Below are 18,903 nucleotides of genomic sequence, written 5' to 3' on the forward strand. Positions count from 1 at the left end.
GTGCCGAGGCCACAGGCCTCAGACAGACAGCCCTGGCCGGGTCTGTCTGCCCATCTCCAGCAGCGCGGCCCTGCTCATGTTACCAAACCCCTCCACACCATGACAGCCACCTCCATGTGTGAGGGCTGAGTTAGTAAGAGGGAACAGCATCCAGGATGCTGCAGACTGGCAGTCTCCATGACACCACACATTCCCTTCCTCACTCTGACAAAGCTGCAATGAACTCGCCCCCTCTTCCTTCCGGTCAGGCCTGTCTCCAGGAGTCGAAGGGTGCCACTGGCCCTGCTGGGTGGGGGATTACCTTCTCTGGATGTCCATCTCTTCAGGAGAGGGGCCATTCTGCACCTGACGCTGGGTGGAGGGGCCTGTGGGGCAGAGAAGCACAGAAGCGCCGTGGTTAGTGGAGAAGAAAGGCCCTGGCAAACCAACCTGGAACTCTCCCGTCTCTGCCCTCCTGGCCCACAGGAGCTGTCCGTGACCTCTCAACAGGTACAACACTGTCCCCATCCTGTGCCCTCAATCACCTCTCTCTCCCTGTCTCGGGGCTCTTCTCTCAGAGCCCACAAACCAGAGCGCGTTGCTCGCACCGCTCAGAGACAGTCCTTCAGGCACTGAGCCCTCTCTCCTTCCCTCTCGGACTATGCTTGCTGTGTCCTCTCCACATCCCACAAAGCCGTTTCACCTAAAATCACCAGAGCGCTCGGCATCACCAAACCCCGGAAATCCATTTTGTCCTGCCCTTTGAGCAAAGGAATGACCCTCACGGTGGGTTAAGCGTCAGAGCCAGGGATTCGCACGGTCTGGTGCAGCCACAGCCCGGGCTCCTCGCCACGGTGCGGGGCCTTCCTGCCCGCATCCAGGAGCCTGCAGCCGTGGATGGGAGGGACGCAGTGAGGCACAAGCGGCAGAGGCTGTCACTGACCCAGCGACTGTGGAGCCTTCTGGGCCACACCCTGGCCGGGAGGCAAGGGCCCAGAGCAGCCCAGGTCTGCTGCCAGCGCCCCGTGTTCAGACAGGGGCTGGTGCTGAGCCACATTCACAAGAAAAGGCAGGCTTCTGCCCCAAACTGAGAAAGAGCTGATTGTTCTTCTCTTTGCTAGCTTGCGTGTCACTGGGGAACTGCACAGAGTCACAGGGACAGGGCGGAGACTCTGGGCAGGCTGGTCTCATGCCTCCCTGACTACATGGGGAAGGGGCTTGTCTCCTCCCCACGACAAAGTGGTAGCCTGCTCAGCCCCCCACAAAACCCACGATGTGGAGGAGGCTTCTCCCACAAGTGTTTGGAGCCGCTGAGGGATCAGCAGGTCGTCCCCTGGATCAGGGGCACAGCGGGGTAGAGAGCAACAGAATCTCAAAGCTGAAACGGATCATGTGATTCTAGGGCGGCCTCCGGCCCAGCACAGGATTCTCCTGCGTGCCTCCCAGGCCCGTCCTCCCGCCGGATCCCAGCAACGGAAGTCACTACCTCCCGTGACCACGGGGGCTTTCTGCCACGGAGGTCTCAAACCTACCCGTCCTCAAAGGCCCTGTCCCCACCACCAGGTGGGACACAACACGGGTCGAATCTTTCCATGCCCAAAGTGAGCTTCCACGGTTGGTAGCTTCCAGATTTTGCCGTCCTGGCCCCCAGCATGGGCTCTAGTCTTCAGGGAGCCACGCCTTGCTGCCTTCCTGGCCCCCGTGTCAATGTTTCCGCTGGGGAAGAGGGATCCAGATGGCAGGCAGTGGGCCTGCTGCTTGGGGGGAGGAGAGGGCCCTCCAGCGCTCAAGGAAGAATGCTCCCCTGGGTGGACCTGCCTGCCCCCGGCCCTGCTTGCCACCCTCCGCAGCGCTCAGATGATGGGCTGCAGAGAAGGTCGGCCTGCACACTTCCACAGACGTGACTTCTGGAAACACCTGGCGTGGCGGCCGGCGCACGACAGGCATGACAGCAATGTCAGCTTTCTCTCCCCATCTCCAAACACATTGTTAAAAAGAAATAATTTAACATATATCATTTTGCTCTTTTTTTATAAAAATTGTTTTTTTCTGATTATAAGTAACATATATGTTCGGTACAGACCTTAGAAAATTTAAAACACATTAAAAAACAAATCCTTGACAGGGATCTCTTTTGTCTCTTACTTGGCAAGTCCAGGTCCTGGTGCCCTGTCCTCCTTGTTCTCAGGAAGCAGGGGCAGGAGCAGAAGCAGGAGAACCCTGCTACTGGCAGAGCCCAGGCCCTTTTCTAATTTAACTTCATTTTCGTTCTCACAACCCTGCCAGCTACCAAGAGGACATGTCATGGGTGAGGTGGGCTGGAAGGGGGAAATGACTTGCTCCGGGCCGCACAGCAGCGCGTGGCAGAGCCAGACTCACAGTACAAAAGGCCACTCTCTCCCATTCACTCACACCATGGGCGACTGAGAGCAGCTTAGGAGTGAAGAATGAAGGGGGCAGGCTGGCACGCCACCAGAAGAGCCACAGGACAAGGGCCTACAGCCCTCAGACAGCACCTGCGGTTGGACGGGTGTCCTCTGACCCCCACCCGGAGGCTCTGTGCCTCCACCTGCTTGTCCTGACTGAGGCACGAGGGACTCAAGACACCTCAGCCTCCCCTCCTCGCCCCATTCTGGGACTCAGGCCTGAGCTGCTCTGCCACCGGCTGGACTTCTGGAAAACTGAGCCGCTCTGCCTCACTGTAGCGCCTGGCGTTGGCTGCGGAGACCGTGCCTGAATCTGGAGTCGCCCTTCTTCCAGGGCTGAGCCCGTCCCGGAGACCCTGTCTAGCACCTCGTCTGAGGACTGGAGCCCACCGCTAACCTAGCCAGGCCCACCCTAGCACTGAGGTCGTGTGATGCTGCTCAGACGTTTGTCCGCCTGGTCTGGCTTCGGTCACTGGGACCACTTCCCATCCCTTTGTTAGGACCCCCGATGGCAGCCAACGGCCTACACAGCGGTCTGTGGTGGTCCTGTACTGGGGTCCCTCAGTCTGCGTCTTGGGCTGGACTTCCTCCCCATACCTTCAGCCAGCCTGCTCCTCCAGAGGGTGGGGGACATCCAACAGAAGCCTGGGTGCTCCCTGGAGGCTCTGGCCCCCTGCACTGCAGGCATACTTCAAAACCAAACGGTTGGAATTTTAGACACTACAGAGCAGGAGAGACGATGCTTGGCTGCATAAGACCTTCCATTCTTCTCAAATTAAGAAAATGTGAGTCTGTTTTGAGCTATGAGGATCCTTGCTATTAGGAAGCAAGGTCCTTCTGTCTTGGAGGTGGGAGCTGGGGCCCGGGACCCGGGGCAGGGGCCTGGCAGTGTCACTCGGAGGTATCTGCAGCCGACGTGAGGCTCCTGGCCTCCTTAGTCCTGGCCTATTCCCCACACTGGCCCCAATGGCCCAGTGGCAGAGGCGGGGAGGAGGCACAGGGAGGGGGATCTCTCCTGTGCTGTCTAGGGTTCCTTGGGAAGGCCCTGGCACAGCCCCCTCGCAGGAGCACCTTTGGGGGGAAATCTCAGGGTGGGAACACTGTCCCGTGTCGAGTTATTTCTGATGAGTCCCTGTGTGTGTGGTATAATGGGAAGCCCACGTGGAGGCCAGGCAGAGTCCCCGGCCACGGAGTCGCCTCAGTCAGCCGCGCCCCTGCCTTCAGGATCCAGGGGGAGGTGGGAAGCAGCTGGGGAGCCGGCCCTCCGCCTCCGCCTCCCACATCGAGCTGGTTATCAAGTCTTACTGGGGCATGGTCTGAGATCCGCCCCTCCGTCCCCACGTGGCCGCCTCAGCATCTCTCTCCTCGACGGGTGCCTCGGGCCACCAACGGGACCCTCTGCCTGCACTCTCTCTCCTTGTTTCACGCCCCTCTTCTGCACGGTCATCACAGCCTCCGTGATCCGTGGAAAACCCAAGCCCGACCCTCAGGGGGTTGGGTCCACACCCCACAGAAGAGGACTCCAGCCCCTCGCTCCACAGCAGACCTTTTGCATCTGCTCCAGAAGTCTGACCGCATGCTGTGCTCCCCACCTCTCTGTCCTTGTGTGTGCGGCACTCAGTCTACCTGGGGTACCATCTGCAGGGCTGACTCCGTCGTCCTCACGCTCCTCGCTGCTCCACACGCAAGGGCCTCTGTCACACCCCGACTCTCTCACTAATGCAACAGAGGTTTGAACGCAGCCTTCTCTTCCCTATGAGCTCTCGCGCTTCTTACTACCCCCCCGTGCACAGTGCCTGGCTCACGCCGGACCCCTGGTCTATTCTGCTGAGTCGAGCCGGGATGGTTAGAGGGAACTCGTGACCACCTGCCCAGGTGGGGGAAGCACAGGTGAATGGACGGGGCTGAACTCACTCAGATAAAAATAAAAATCACTTGGGGCACCTGGGTGGCAAAGCAGTTAAGCACCTGCCTTCGGCTCAGGGCGTGATCCCGGCGTTATGGGATCAAGCCCCACATCAGGCTCCTCTGCTAGGAGCCTGCTTCTTCCTCTCCCACTCCCCCTGCTTGTGTTCCCTCTCTCGCTGGCTACTCTATCTCTGTCAAATAAATAAATAAAATCTTTAAAAAAAAATAAAAAATAAAAAAAAAAATAAAAATCACTTAAGAGATAAACCCCAGAAACACAAGCGATCCCCAAATTCAGGCTTGTTCAGAGAGGAGGCCAACCAAGGGATAGTTCCCGGGCTAACTATTCCCTGCCATAACCAGGCCCGAGAGACAGCTTGACCCGGCCTTTGTCACAGGGCACGGTGTCTTACGTGCTCTGTGCCCAGCTGTGCGCTGACCTCTTTGTACACGTATGACAGACACTCGTTTGGGGAGATCACATTTAACTGCCTTGTCCCCACAAGGTACTGATTTGGGCAGGCAGGCGGGGGAGGGGGCCCTGAGTCAGGAGGGAGAAGGCCTGGCCAGAGCTCTGCCCCACACCCGTTAGCTGGGCCTCCCTATCTATAAAATGAATATAAAGAGGACTCCTAAAGCCAACAGTGGCACTTCACATGAAAAAGTACTCTGGAAACCATAAAGGCCTGAAAGCTATTTGTTTTTATTAGTATTCAAAGCTAATTCTTGGGGTGCCTGGGGGGCTCAGTCGGTTAGGCGTCCAACTCTTGATCTTAGCTCAGGTCTTGATCTCGGGGTCATGAGTTTGAACCCCGTGTTGGGCTCCATGCTGGGCGTGGAGCCTACTTAAAAAAAAAAAGGCAAATTCTTTGGTTGGCTTCTCCACTGAGTCCAACATCTCTTGCTAATCATTGACCTGCCTGTGTCCTTGCACACTCCAACGGCCCTTGACCCCAATCAGGCTGCTGGTGCTTTTAGGAAGGCACCGCACTCCCCATTTACAGAGCGCTGCCTTCTCTGCCAGCCTCCACCGCCTGCCTGCCCTGGTCCCATGACAGCCCCACAGAAGGGGTGGTGTGTCTCTGGGAGGTGAGGGGACTTGCTGAGGCCAAGGGGCTCCTGAGCGGGCCTCAGCATCACAGCTTGCCGAGTGTGGGAGCTGGTCTGGGGCTCCAACAAGGACAACCCTCATCTCTCTCACCTGCCTCAGAGAAGTTTTGCTGAAGTCAAAATAGAGAATGCACTGGCACTACAGACATCTGAACGAGAGAAAGAGAAATGTGAGGTGGGGAGAAGCAGGGTGCCTGGGCACGACTGGTGTGTGGGTCCAGCCCATGGCCTGGCAGAGGGTGGCCTGTGCCCTGGCAGGCTCCCGTCTGAACAGAGTGAGGGGCAGGGGACACTGGGCGAGGCCCACACTGACACTTGCTGGGCCTATTTGCTCCAAGTCCCCCTGGACAGTGATTCTTCTTGGGGAAGGAGCTGACTTCCTGCTGTCTCTGAAGCCCACTTTCCAGATGGCCTTAAGTGCCATCAAACAGCTACCCCTACAGAACACGGGGGTGACCCAGAGGAAGACTGTTCCTCCTTAGGGGTCATGAGGTAGGAGAAGACAGAGAAGAAAACAAAGCTAGAGGGGTTGAGGCTGGGCCAGACTCCAGCCATGAGCCCACCTGGGAGGGGTGATTTGGGAGCCTGGCCGGAGGGGATGGGGCTGGCCCCCACGCCACAGAGGCCGAGGCACTGAAGGGAGCGTCAGTGTGACCGGCCTGGGGCAGTGGTATCACCAGAACAAAGGAGAAAGTGGGGCCAGGGGGTCTGAGGTCATCTCCGAGGGGCGGCACCGCTCTCTGGGACTCCCGGCCTACTTGGGGTCCATGAGCAGGGTGTTAATGACCACAGGGCTGTTACGAGGTGGAACGAGAGCATCCCTGGCACTGGTAGTTTCTAAAGGCTTCTATAGAGTCTGTCCCGGACGTGAAGATTTGACAGAGGATTTCAACTCAAGGTACAATCATCTTGGAGAAAGCCACCCTTGTTTAACAGAAAGGGGTGGGGAAGAGCTGCTGAGAGAGGAAAACCTGCTTGCATGACCTTCTCCAGGAGAACAAACCAGATGTGGGCAATGCGCCAGTCCCCCCAGGCTCGCTGCAGAGCGGAGAGGCGCATGGGTAACAGGCTGGGCCCAGGTCCCGCTTGGTTGTCGGGGGCGCCCCCCTGTGGGGACTCTGCGAGTGCCAAGCTCTCTGTCCACTAGGGCACCGTGTGTCCGCCCGCACGGACCAGGAAAGACAGCAAAACGGACCCAGGCAAACAGAGCGGTCTGACTTTTACTCTCCAGGGACACAACTTTCGTTCTCTGTACTCCCGGCACCACATTGTAGTTCTTGGCATACGGTCAACACTCAGTCAATATTTGTTGAATAAGCGAACGATTAGGCCCCAGGCAGCCTGTGTGAAGCTCTCCAACTAAATGTTGAGACTACAGCAGGCGACACATTCTTAAAGTTCTCAGCTCACGGCTGGAAACAGTCAGTGGCCAAGCCGGCGACGGTGCCTCAAAGCCTTGAGCTATGACGGCGGGGGAGACGCTGCAGGTGGCCAGCAGAGGTGGTGCTCGGAAATGACCGCAGATGGGCTGCGGGAAGAGAGAGCCCAAGTCTACTGAGTATTATTACGTTCTGCTTACAGGCTCCTTGCAGGGCCCTCACTGCTAGTCCTCCTCCTCATGGGCTGGAATCTCGCTAGCACTGCTCCCCAGGGACTGGACAGGCAGTCTTTCAAGTGCGGGCCCAGAGGCCTCTGGACAGTGGACAGTGCTCATGCCCCCTCCAGTCCCCACCCCCGAGAAGACAGCCCAGGCCTCCCACTATCCCTCGTTCACATATTCCAGTCCCTCCACGCTCCTGGCCGGCCTCTTCTGCATGACTCCAGTTTATACAAATCCCCTTCAGAGTGAATTTGGGGCCAAGAGACCCAACTTCTTGTTGGAGTTCTGCCTGGGGAGTCCCTCCCCTCACTGGGCCTCAGTTTACCATTAAGTGAGAAGGACCATCTAGTTCTAAATCTCTATAATTGAAAAGGACAAAGAAGGAAATACACCAAAATGGGGATAGTGGTTATCTGTAGATTGTGGGATTCTTTCTCTCTTTTTGAACTTCCAGATTATGTACAAATGGGATGTGTTACCTTATAATACAGAAACACATGGTTGAGAGTCCCCACGGAGGGAACGAGTGGGGACTCTGTGACTCTATCCCCATGAGTCCGGTGGTGCAGGGCAGGTGGAGGCCTTTACAGCTCCTGGCCCAGACACCCCACTTTAAATTATACAGCCTGAGGTGGGCAGCTAAGCCGAGGCACTGCTGACGCCTCCTTCTGAGAGAGGCTGTCCTCCTGCCTGTCCATTAACATTCATGAGGCTCTGGGACACTGGCCCCCCAGCTCCTCTGGGACAGAAGGGACAGGCTAGGTTTCGAGTTAGTCTCTATAGGAAAGGCATCCCCTGGGCCTCCTGGAAAGATGGAACCTGAGATCCCAGGAGTGCCAGGGACAAAGGACCCAGCACCTGCTCAGTGATGCTTGATGGCATTTCTGGCCAGCAAACGACAGCTACCTAATCTGGGCTGGGCAGAGTCCCAAGCCCCTCGAGGCCCCCTCCTCCCCTCTGGCATCTCGCTGGCTGGCTCCTTCCCCTCTCTCTCGAGGGCCCCTGCATTTTGCATTGACTTAAGAGAGGCATTTTGAGATGGAGGCAGCCTTCCCAGACCAACGCCTTAGCACTCCTTCCCCTCTCATTTCGAGGCCTCCACTGCTGAGCAAGCTAGCGTCCGTGTGGGAATGGAGTCTGTGATCTGGGCCTGAGCCTTCAGAGTCGCTTCTCCAAGGCCACACAAGAATTGGTGGCAGAGCTGGGACCAGCGCCCAGGACAAATGTCTCCCAGCCCAGGGCTCTAGTTGGACAAGCAGCTGTCTCCCCACTTACGCGCTTACAAAGCCAAGGTGGCTCGGCAGTAGACAATCCTGACTGCCACCTCCTGCTCTAATGACGGTTCAGTTGCTTGCCTGAAGTTACCCTGGGTGAATCTTCCAGTGCCTTTCCTACCTAGGCCTTCCTCATGAACCGAGGCTCACAGTGGGCTGATATGTGAGGCAGCTCGTTTTCTTTTAGTCAGATCACTGGAGGCAGCTGTGTCACCCACTGGATTTTTGTAACAGACCCTCATTCCTGAGCCTGCCAGTGATGGTTCAACCGTCACCCCATGGTGACCAATGCCTAAAGCTGCATCAAAGAGGCCAGTGTCTGAATGACCTGTAGTCCTGGAAGGGCAGCCAGTGCGGATGCAGGGACTGATTCAGAGAGGGAGCTAAGGCCTAGGCCACACAGGGAGAAGCACCTACCAGTCCTGGCAATGAAGTGTCCACCTGGAGTCTAGAGGGCAGACCTTTGCATCGTGCCAATGGCAGCAGGAGGCCTGTGGTGGCAGCAGCCCCACCTCCCTGTCCGTGTCCTTGCACAGAAGGCCCGGGAGCTTTGGAGAAAAGGAGGATTTGCTCACGGGAAAAGTGGGGCTGGGACCTAGGCTCCTGGCTCCCAGGCCAGGACACTGCCCGCCAGCCTGCCTTACCCCCTCAGGCTATGTATCAGGCCACTTATTTTCCTGCTGAAATAATTTCTCTCCCTTTCCTAATAAGCTCACTTCAGGACATATAACAAACCTTGAAAAGAATCTCAAACACAATGAAGTACAATAAAAACCTGTCACACCTTTACAGTGTGCGTGACAAAGTGCCTTTGCATGGTTTTGGTTATTAATCTGCTCAACTATCCAGGGCGGGGCCTATCGGACCTCCTTATAGGCGTGGAGCCTGAGGTTCCAAAAGGGTGAGCAAGCACCCAAGGCCATACGCACCTCGAGTGACCGGCACTGCTGGGACAGGAGCCCACGTCTCCAGAGCCCAGTCCGCACACCGCTGCTTCGGTCCACCCTTCTGCAAGTCCTCAGTGCAAAACAGCGCTTACCCTCTGGTCAGCCACTAATGGGTGCTTTGTCCTAAGATCCAGAGCTCATGCCCACCACCCCAGCAGACAGGAGCAGGAGGAGAGGCCCGTGAGGCGCGCGGAGGGGGGGGGTCCATGAGGAGGAGCAGGGAGGAGCCCCCCGTGAGGAACAGGGAGGAGAGGCCTGTGAGGAGTCCCCTGTGAGGACTGGAGGAGGCCCCCTTCCCACCCTGTGAGCAGGAGGGGCCCCGTCACCTACAGCTCACTCTGCAAAGCACGGTGCAGTCGCAGTGGCAGAAGCAGAAGCAGTGGAAGGTCCACTCTCTGCTGACCATTCCGGGCAGGCCCCCGGGCGCAGTGCAGGAGGGCGCCTCTCGCATCCCGGCCACTTACCTCTCCTTCCTCAGCCGTCCGGCTTATGCAGTGGGAAACTGATACGCCAGTCAGCCGTCAAATGGGCTTCACTGCCTCAATCTTTAATGAGGCTTCCCAGCTAACCTATCAGAACCCTCCTGCCTACCTGATTCCAGCAAGTTCTGGGGGCTGTGGATAAGTGTCCAGACCCCTTGTGGGGTCAGCACTCACAGGCCTTGGTAACACCAGGTGTCTGCCAGAAGAACACCCCCCCCCCACCGTGGCTCCCCTCTTGTCCCCTGTGGGCAATGGGATGGGGCAGGGTGGGCACAGAGCCAGAATGGAACAGGTGAGCGGCCAAAGGCAGAAGCCTGGGCACGGTCTGCCTGGGCCACCTGCTCTCCCCTTGTTCCCCCGGCGTCCTGGCTGCTGTTCCTCATGCTTCCCCTCCTTGCCATCATGTTTGCTTCCCCCCAACCGATCCCCGCCACTCCTGGTTTCTCTCTCAGCCCAACCAGCTCCAAGGCCTGCAAGAGCTCCGTCTTTGGACCTGCCAGCAGGCATGCATCTCTGCCACTGCCCTGGGACCCCTTCCTGTCATCACACCCGTGGGCACAGAGGCTGTTCCTTCTGCAGGGAAGACTTATCCGCACTTCCCTGATTGGCAACCCCCAGGACCCACAGAGTCCAGGTTAGGTTAGCATTCCCTGGCTCCTCAGGTGGCCGTGTGGGGAACGTTCCCCCTCCTTCTGCCACCCGCTCTGCTGTAGCGTCCTGTGCCATTATGCCCCAGGGAACGCACCCACTGCCAATACCTGAGTTTCTCCTCTGTTTACTCCACTGAACTGTGAGCTCGAGAGCAACTCCCATGCCTCTCCCTTTTGGACCCGAGCACCCAGTACATGGCCCGGCAGGAAGTGCAGAGCACGTTTGTATGGCCAGCCCAAAGCCCGCAGCACAGTCTCCCGGTGGGAACTGGACAGCCCCAGTCCGACTTGGCTTTCCACTCTGTGCTTTCTACTGGTCTCCAGGAAATGCTGGCTCTCTGGAAAACTGCCCTTCAGGTCTGCCCTCCCTGGGCTGTCTAGGCCCCAGCCTCATGCTCTCGAGTTGGGGGGTCTCTCGGCCTCAGACTTCTTCTCCTGAGCCATTTTTGCAGACGAAACATCAGGAAGCATAGCTCTTCCATGCAGATCCCCAGCCAGGGCCCTAGCAGGTCCTACCAGCACCCACGGGAAATCCTCACTCTCAGACCTGGGGCCTCCTATGCTCTAACTTGCCTGGCCCAGCCGCTAACTGCCTTCTCCAGCTCCCTATTTTCCAGCCAGTGACTTACTTGGGCCAGACCCCACTTTCCTTACCATCTTCCCTTGTGGTGGATACTGACTGTTCCCTCTTTTCTTCCTGGGCCTAAAATGTAAATATGCAACATATGCACACATTTGTAAGGGACAACACTGGACTTCAAAGGAATCTGGCATTTCCCTCTTCCCCAGACACTACCTGGGAGGGTCGCCTGAAAGCTGGCACCTCATCTCCCCCTCTATTTCTTCCTTGACACAGGGCTCACGCGGTCCTGCCTGTCCCGATACTTCCCCAAACAACTGACATCCCTTCTAAGGGTTTTTGAGACCTGAGGCTAGCCAGTCACGGTCTGTCTTTGGAACTGTATCTTCCTGTCCGCGGGGCTGAACTAGACAGGTGGCATCACAGTGCTGACAGTGGCCCCACTGTGTACTACGTGCTCACCACATGCCAGGCACTGTTCTGGGCGCCTGGACTTGAAGTCATTTACAGCCAGACGCAGCCCTGGCTCTGTCCCTTACTCTTGGCCTTGGACGGGTTACCGTAACTCTGTTTTCTTACCGGAAAAATAACAAAAGCACCATCTGGCTTGGGGTGCGGATCAATAACGTGTGGGTGTCAGCCTCAAGTCTGACGCGGTGCGGCCCGCCGGTGCGGTTCGCTTTCTGTTGTAGGTAGTCCCGCGTGAGCGACATTTAGTGTCTGTGAAATTCTCATGACACATTCCAGGAGGGGTGTGATCATTACCCCATCAGGCCAGGGATGGCCCTAGACATTAAAAACTTGCCTACATCAGGGGCGCCTGGGTGGCACAGCGGTTGGGCATCTGCCTTCGGCTCAGGGCGTGATCCCGGCGTTATGGGATCGAGCCCCACATAAGGCTCCTCCACTATGAGCCTGCTTCTTCCTCTCCCACTCCCCCTGCTTGTGTTCCCTCTCTCGCTGGCTGTCTCTGTCGAATAAATAAATAAAATCTTTAAAAAAACAAAAAAAAACCCACCCAAAAACAAAAACAAAAACAAAAACAAAAACTTGCCTACATCAAATCAGTGAGTGACAGAGTCAGACCCAGAACCGGGTCCTGCAGCTTCCAATCCCAGGCTGCCACCTCCGCGATGGTGACGCTATAGAAACTGCCTGGAGGAGAGGCCATCGGGGCAGGCTCTCCTGGGTGCTGAGTCAGAAAGCCAGCTCAAGGCCTGCCCGCCAGCCATGGTCCACTTCTCCTTAAAAAGCAGTGCCTGTCAGGGAAAAGGAGCTGGAGGAACGGAAGGCGAGGCCACACAAGCATAGGCTGCAGGGCCATCGGACCCACGTGCTAATTCTGTTTCAGCTTCAGTCTCTTCCTGACTTCCACCTAAGGAAGGCTCCCTGCATGGCCCTGCAGCCCTGAACGCCCTCCCAGCGGGGCAGGGCTCACACCCACCAGCAGGGCTCACCCTGGCTGAGCTGCCCGCTCTGCCTCCAGACGCTGGGCGCCCCGCGAGGCCAGTAATGAAGTCTCTGTAGCAGTGTTTGCAAAAGGGAGAAGAAGGCCGTGTGCTCCCAAACACGGGCAGACAGGTAGCTAGCTGTATCTGAGCACCGCCTCTGCAGTCTAACCTTCCGGACTAGTTTCTCCATCTATGAACCTGGGGTCTTGGGGCGCCTGAGTGGTTTGGTCAGTAAAGTGTCTGCCTTCGGCTCAGGTCATGATTCTGGGGTCCTAGGATCGAATTCCGCATCAGGCTCCATGCTAAGTGGGAAGTCTGCTTCTCCTATGTCCCTCCCCCAGCTTGCGCGCTCTCTCTCTCTCTCAAAAAAAAAAAAAAAAAAAAAGAACGAACCCGGGGCTTGGCTGATGCGGTCTATGAGGCCTTCTGCAAACTACTCGATGAAATATATTTGTTTCTTCAACAGGTATTTATTCCCAATTTTGTGCTCTGATGGAGGAAAGCAATAGAGGGAAGTAATTTCTAGACTAGATCACGTCAGAACATTCCGTTAGTGGCGCCTGGCTTGGCTAATCTCCAGCTATGCCTGAGTCCCCAGGGTCAAACCCGGTGGCCAGCAGTCCCCCTGTGCCAGTCACTCTACCCTCTGCTTCTGAGGCCGGTCTACTCTCTGCCCTCTGCTCCTAAGCTGAGATGGGCTCCTACGCCTGCAGCAGGCCCTTCCCACTGGGGGTGGGCACCCCAACAGCTTGGTGGTACTCTGGGGGTATGTGGAGGAATGGAGAACATGGACCACCTGGAGTATCAGGTTTACTGAAAGGTAAATAATTCAAGCTCAGGAAATAAGCTCATGGAGTAGAACACAAAATCTGCAGAAGTCCAGAGGGACTTTGGGCCACACCACAACCAGCACAGGAGGGGCGGGCCCGGGCCAGCGTTCCCGGCCCACCCGTGCACTCTGGCCTAGCCCCAGGGGCCCTGTCACCGAGCAGCTGCTGCTCTTCAGTGGGTCACCTGCATCTTCCTGAAACGCTTCTGTCTTTCCTGCCTCTCCCTGGTGGTCCCTCTGCTTGCGACACGGCATGTCCCCACTTCTGCCCCACAAGCCTGCCATCCTCTGAGGCCTGCCCTGGGCTTGCGAGAGGCACCTCGTGACATGTTCACAGGGAACGCTCTTCCTGTGAGCCCTGCCCGGCCTGGCGCCCAGGCTGCCTTTTATTAGAGCCGTGCAGGTGCTGGTCTGTGCCCCTGCTGGACTTCGAGCCCCTTGCATAAGAGCAACACCCTATATTTATGCTTCTGCATCACCGTGTTGAATTCTCAAAACAATGCGACAAGCTGTTATTATCGCCCCATGTAAAAGATCAGAAAATGGAGTTTCAGAGGCATGAATCACCCATCTAAATCGGTGGTAGAGCTGGCTCAAGCCAGGAGTCTTTCAGCTACACCTTTCTGCCAGTGCAAACAGGGCCTGTATCACGCTAAACCTGGGTGCCACGCAGGGGTGCTGTCTGCACTGTGCTTACCGAGGCCAGCCTCCAGAGCAGACCTCACGGACTCCACTGGGAAGAAGACAGAGCTGCTCAGAAGCGGGGCAGGCGGAGCCTGAAGCTCCCAGGCCTCTGCGAGCAGAAGCTGCAAGCCAACTGCGAATCTGCTGGGCCCCTGCTCAGAGCCATGGTGCCCCGGCAAAGAAAGCTGGGCTGTGATTCTTCACCTCTGAACATCTGTTTGGCAGGGAGAGGAGGCTGTGAAGGCCTGAGCCTGGAGACTCCTTCCTCACAGCTCCGGGGCGAGTGTTCCACCTTAGAATGTTATACTCAGAGGCTGTCCTTCAGGACCTGGTCTGGCCTAGTCTGCGTTCTCGTCTCCCACAGCGCCTGGGACGGGCAGTGCTCCTGTGAAGGGCGCCAGGCTCTGGCAAGTCTCTGTGCTTTGCTCACGTAGCTGCCTCCCTTCGGAACTGCTTCTCTCTTCTCTCACTGGCAAACTTCTCCCCACACTTGAAGACTCAGATCAGGCTTGCCTGCCGGCCCCGTCCCATCCCCCACCTTAGCCCACGTGCCAGGCCTCCTCCCTCTTCTACCACAGGCCCTGCCTGCCCTCTGCCATAGCAACTGCCACGCTGTGCTGTCAAGCCTCCCTTCTCCCCCTGAGCCCCAGGAACCCCGGAACCTGCTTACTCATCTTCGTGTGCTGGGCACCGCCCAGAACGGGTGCTCCGTAAATGTCTGTGCATTCATTCATCACACAAGCATCGCCACGTGAGGCATATAAACTGCTCCCCTGGAAGTTACATGACAAACACATACATGTCACGAGAACACAGCAGGGACGAGAACTGAATTGCAGGTGATGATTAGGTGACATATGAGCAGAGGTGAAGGAGCCATAGGCTATTTCAGGGAGGAACATTCTAGGCCAAAGGGATATCAGGTGTAAGACCCTGTGTCAGGAGCATGTGTGGTGTGCACAGGGAAGCAACAAGGAGGCAAAGAGACTGGAAGTCAGAGGGTGAAACAGAGTGGGGGGGAGGTGGGCTCGGAAGGCGCCAGGGCTTAGTCTATGCGGGCCTTGCTAAGGATTTGGGTTGGATTCTGAGTAAGACTAGAAGTCTCTGGGGAGTCTTGAGCAAAGGCTGACTTGACCTAGACTACACTTGAAAAGAGCAATCTGCTTGCACGTGAAGAACAGACTATCATGGGCTGAGCGGAGAGGCAGGCAAATCAAGCAGGTGTCAGCTGTGAAAACCCAGTTGTTTGCTGAGTGAATCAATGGCTGAATGAAGGCGGCAGCACCACCAGTGGGGGCAGGGCCTCAGATGCTCATGCCTGGGCCACTCCAGAAACTGCAAGTCGTACTTCAAGCTCAGCACCTGGGTTCCTGAGTCCTTGCAATGGTTACTTGCTAAGAGATATGAGCTGGCTCCTATCCTGTATGAGCTAAACTTGGCAGAAAGCTGACCTGTGAAACGATCATTCTTTAGGAAAGAAATAGATGCTAGGTGAGGAAACAGAACAGGGGTGCTAATGAACTGACTTCCTTCAGAAGACACAGGCGTATGGCCACAGAGACGGGCCAGGCTGAGTGCCTGTAACCATCCACCGATGAGCCACGTAGAAAGCACGGAGGCCACCAGCTGATGAGCGTGTCTTCTGAGAGGCAACCCGTGCGACGGGAGAGACCTGAACTGGCAGTTAGGAGGCTGGGGCTATGTCTCTCCCCAGTGTGGCCTTGGGCAACTCACTTACTCCTCTGAGCCTTCATTTCCTCATCTTTAAAGTGGGGACAACAATCCTAACGTCTCCCTGCCGGCCCCAGAGGATGCTGTGAAGACCCAGTGGGATGAGCGGGCATGACGGCACGTGGGAAAACGGGGCACGTCCTCTCCTCGAGGAGCGGGTGGGTGAGCCCCTGGGGCACGTCACCGCTTCTCCACACCAGGGTAATGACCCTGCCACTGCTGAGGGGCAAGGTTCTAGGACCGCGTTCTGGGACCGGGTGCTCCAGGCACAATGACACGCTGCTTGTACTCTCACGGTACTTTACAGCGGACGAATCACATTCCCCTCTACTGTGTCACTGGGTCTCACCACAACATGGTAGGCAGCTACGCGTAAGTGGTAAAGATAAAGAAACTGGGGCCGTGTGTGGCACGGTGACTTGCTCAAGGGTGCCCGGCTGCTCCGTGTGCCGGGCCAGCGGTGTGGGCCTGCCACCCTGTCATCTGCCCCTGGTCTGTGTCACTTCTGCCAATCACCATGCCCCAACCCCAGGCATAAGGGCAGGAACCGGCGAGGCAGACCATGCAGCATCCCAAGGCCCGACTGGGCCCTGGTGTGTAGGCCACAGCCACGGAAAACCAAAAGCCCCCCAAAAATCTGCCCGCTAGTGGTAGGGAGAACATCCTGGGGCTGGTAGGAGGGGGTCTTTCTTCTCCAGGAAGTGAAGTGCAAACCAGCCAGCAGCTCTTTAGAGGAAGACAATGGTGGGATGTTCGGAGATCAGGGGCCCCCAGGAAGGATACAAAGTGTTGTCAGCGGCAGAGGGAGACCCCAAGGTCAGGCAGAGCTTTTTCCCAAAGCCTCGATTTGAAGTCCCAAACCACAGAGACCTGCTTGTGTCCCATCCTCATCCTCGGCTACTCGCCCCCCCCAGTCCCAGCGCCACAGCCGGGTTCAAGACACCCCCCCCCCCGCACTCTTGACCATCCCAGTCCTGAGCCCGGCCTCTGTGTTCCAAAGCAGGGCGGTCAGCATCACTGCAGTTGATATTGTTAGCTAACTTCGTACATATGAAAAAAGGGTAACTTCAAATTGTTACAGTAATTTCCAGGTGACAAAGCACTTTCAGGAACGCCATGTCCCGTTACCCTCACAACAACCCTGTGAGGTAGGTAGGATAAGCCTGTCGTACAGAGGGAGAAACGGTCTCAGAAAAGCACTGTGGCTTGCCCCAGGGCACACCCGTGGCATAAGCAGTGTTTGAACCCCGATCCACCTGACTCCACGTCCGACATGCACACACCTCAGGGCCGCAAACCCCGTAGGTCCTCGAACACAAGGCTGCTGGCCAAGGAAGGTGCGCTCCTTTGTTCAGAGATGGTGGTAGGCGGGCCAAGGTGACGGGTGCGATTTCTGTGTGAGACAATTCTATTTGCCATGTCCCTCAATCACAGATAGCACCCCTCACCTTGCGCCCAGTTTCACAGGCTTGCGAGCGATGCTGGTTNGTCCTGGTCTGCAGATGATGGCGTGATGATGGCAGGAAGTGCCAGGCTACGTGAGGCACACAACACAGACACGGGAACGGAGCGGCGAGCTCCCCCACTCCAGGGCGCTGGACAGGTGAGGAGCAAGATGCCTGCCCTCGAGGGGCTCACAGTCTAGCCCAAGTGGGACGATGACGACGTGCTGGGAGCCACGGAGCAAGCCCTGAGGTGCACGGGGGCACCGGGAGGCTCCCCCAGCACGGGGTGGGGGGTGGGCCGGCAGCACGCACACAGGCAAGGACCCACAAGTACTGCAGCACCGAGAGGGGACAGCATAGCATGGTTGGTGCAACTCACGCATAAGGGATGGGGAGAACGTAAGCAGGGCTTGCCGACCTGACCCCCGTTCTGCAGAAAGGTCATGCTGGCAGCACCAGCAGGAAGGGCAGGTTGAAGAAGGGAAGAGAGGCTGACCAGTTGGGGTCCTGCTACGAGCCTTCAGGGGACACACAGCGAGCATACGGGATGAGAGGGTTTGTCGGGGTGGGGCATGGTGCACACCTTCGTCGGTGTAAGCTGTCTGGCGCAATGGAGCATGGGACTGGGGGCCTATGCTGAGTGCCAGTGCATGGCAAGCCCCTGGGTCTTGATCTGTTCACTCAACCCGGTATGCATACAGCAAGAGCGCCTAAGTTAGACAGTGTGCTGGTTTCTGAGGGTCCGGAGACAAACAGAACACTTAATGACACCCGACCCGACTGGATTCCCATGGGACAATGCCAAGGGGTGTGAACCTTGGTGATGGAGGCAGAAGGAAAGCATGGGTGTAGGGGCGGATGAGGCGGCCACAGTGGCTGGAAAGGCTTCATCGAGGGGGAACGTTCCGACAGGAGGAGCAGGGCCTGAAAGCGTGCGGCATGGATGTGCGGCCATCTGTGAATCTCGAGCACAGACGCTCCGCAGGAACTGGCCACCAGAGGGAAGTCAGGAGGGAGGGGGTAGGACTCGGAAGGAAGTTCGTCATCCAGGTGGGGCCCTGCTGTGTCAGAGGTGAGGCAGAGAGTGCCAACGGCCTCAGCAGGCGGGAGACGAAGACAGCCCAGTGTTTTTCTTAAGGGAAAAAGGTCATTTTTCCACAGAAATGTTTACGAGAAGTGAAATTCAGCCCCAAGTCTAAGAAGCCATGAGGAGGAACAATGTGGAGAAATGGAGCTGGCCCCGTCTCCAGAAGAAGGGGTGTCTAGAAGTCCCTGGCTGCGGGGCGCCTGGGTGGCACAGCGGTTAAGTGTCTGCCTTCGGCTCAGGGTGTGATCCCGGCGTTCTGGGATCGAGCCCCACATCAGGCTCCTCTGCTAGGAGCCTGCTTCTTCCTCTCCCACTCCCCCTGCTTGTGTTCCCTCTCTCGCTGGCTGTCTCTATCTCTGTCAAATGAATAAATAAAATCTTAAAAAAAAAAAAAAAAAAGAAGTCCCTGACTGGGCCTCCTTCCCACGTCTGTGTCGTTGCTGCTCTAGGGATCGGCTAAGGACACGGGACGTCGGGAAAACCAGGAGAACACTGCTCGTCCAGCACCAGGACAGTCAGATCTCGGAATGTACCGATGATGTTATTACAAGCAAACCAAGAGAGGAAAGGCTATTCCATTACATTCCTTGAGGCCAATGAAAATACATCCTTCATCATGTGTTTTAATTCACTCCATGTGGATTTCCACTAAGCTACCAGGTTTTTCTTCTTTTTCTTTTGTTTTCAGAACCCAAATGGATAAAACAGGTAAAGTAGAAC

General features: G+C 56.9%; 1 protein-coding gene across 4 annotated transcripts in view; it reads right to left on the minus strand.

Moving 5' to 3' along the window:
• EVL (Enah/Vasp-like) overlaps positions 1 to 18,903 on the minus strand; it is a 70,810-nt gene that overhangs the window by 18,426 nt on the left and 33,481 nt on the right. For all 4 annotated transcript variants that reach the window (XM_040641439.1, XM_040641437.1, XM_040641438.1 and 1 more), the window contains exon 4: positions 302 to 365. In XM_040641439.1, the coding sequence (XP_040497373.1) occupies positions 302 to 365 (64 nt within the window). The remainder of the gene's footprint in view (positions 1 to 301; positions 366 to 18,903) is intronic.

Source organism: Ursus maritimus, unplaced genomic scaffold (assembly GCF_017311325.1).
Source record: "Ursus maritimus isolate PB19 unplaced genomic scaffold, ASM1731132v1 scaffold_25, whole genome shotgun sequence".
Classification (NCBI taxonomy): domain Eukaryota; kingdom Metazoa; phylum Chordata; class Mammalia; order Carnivora; family Ursidae; genus Ursus; species Ursus maritimus.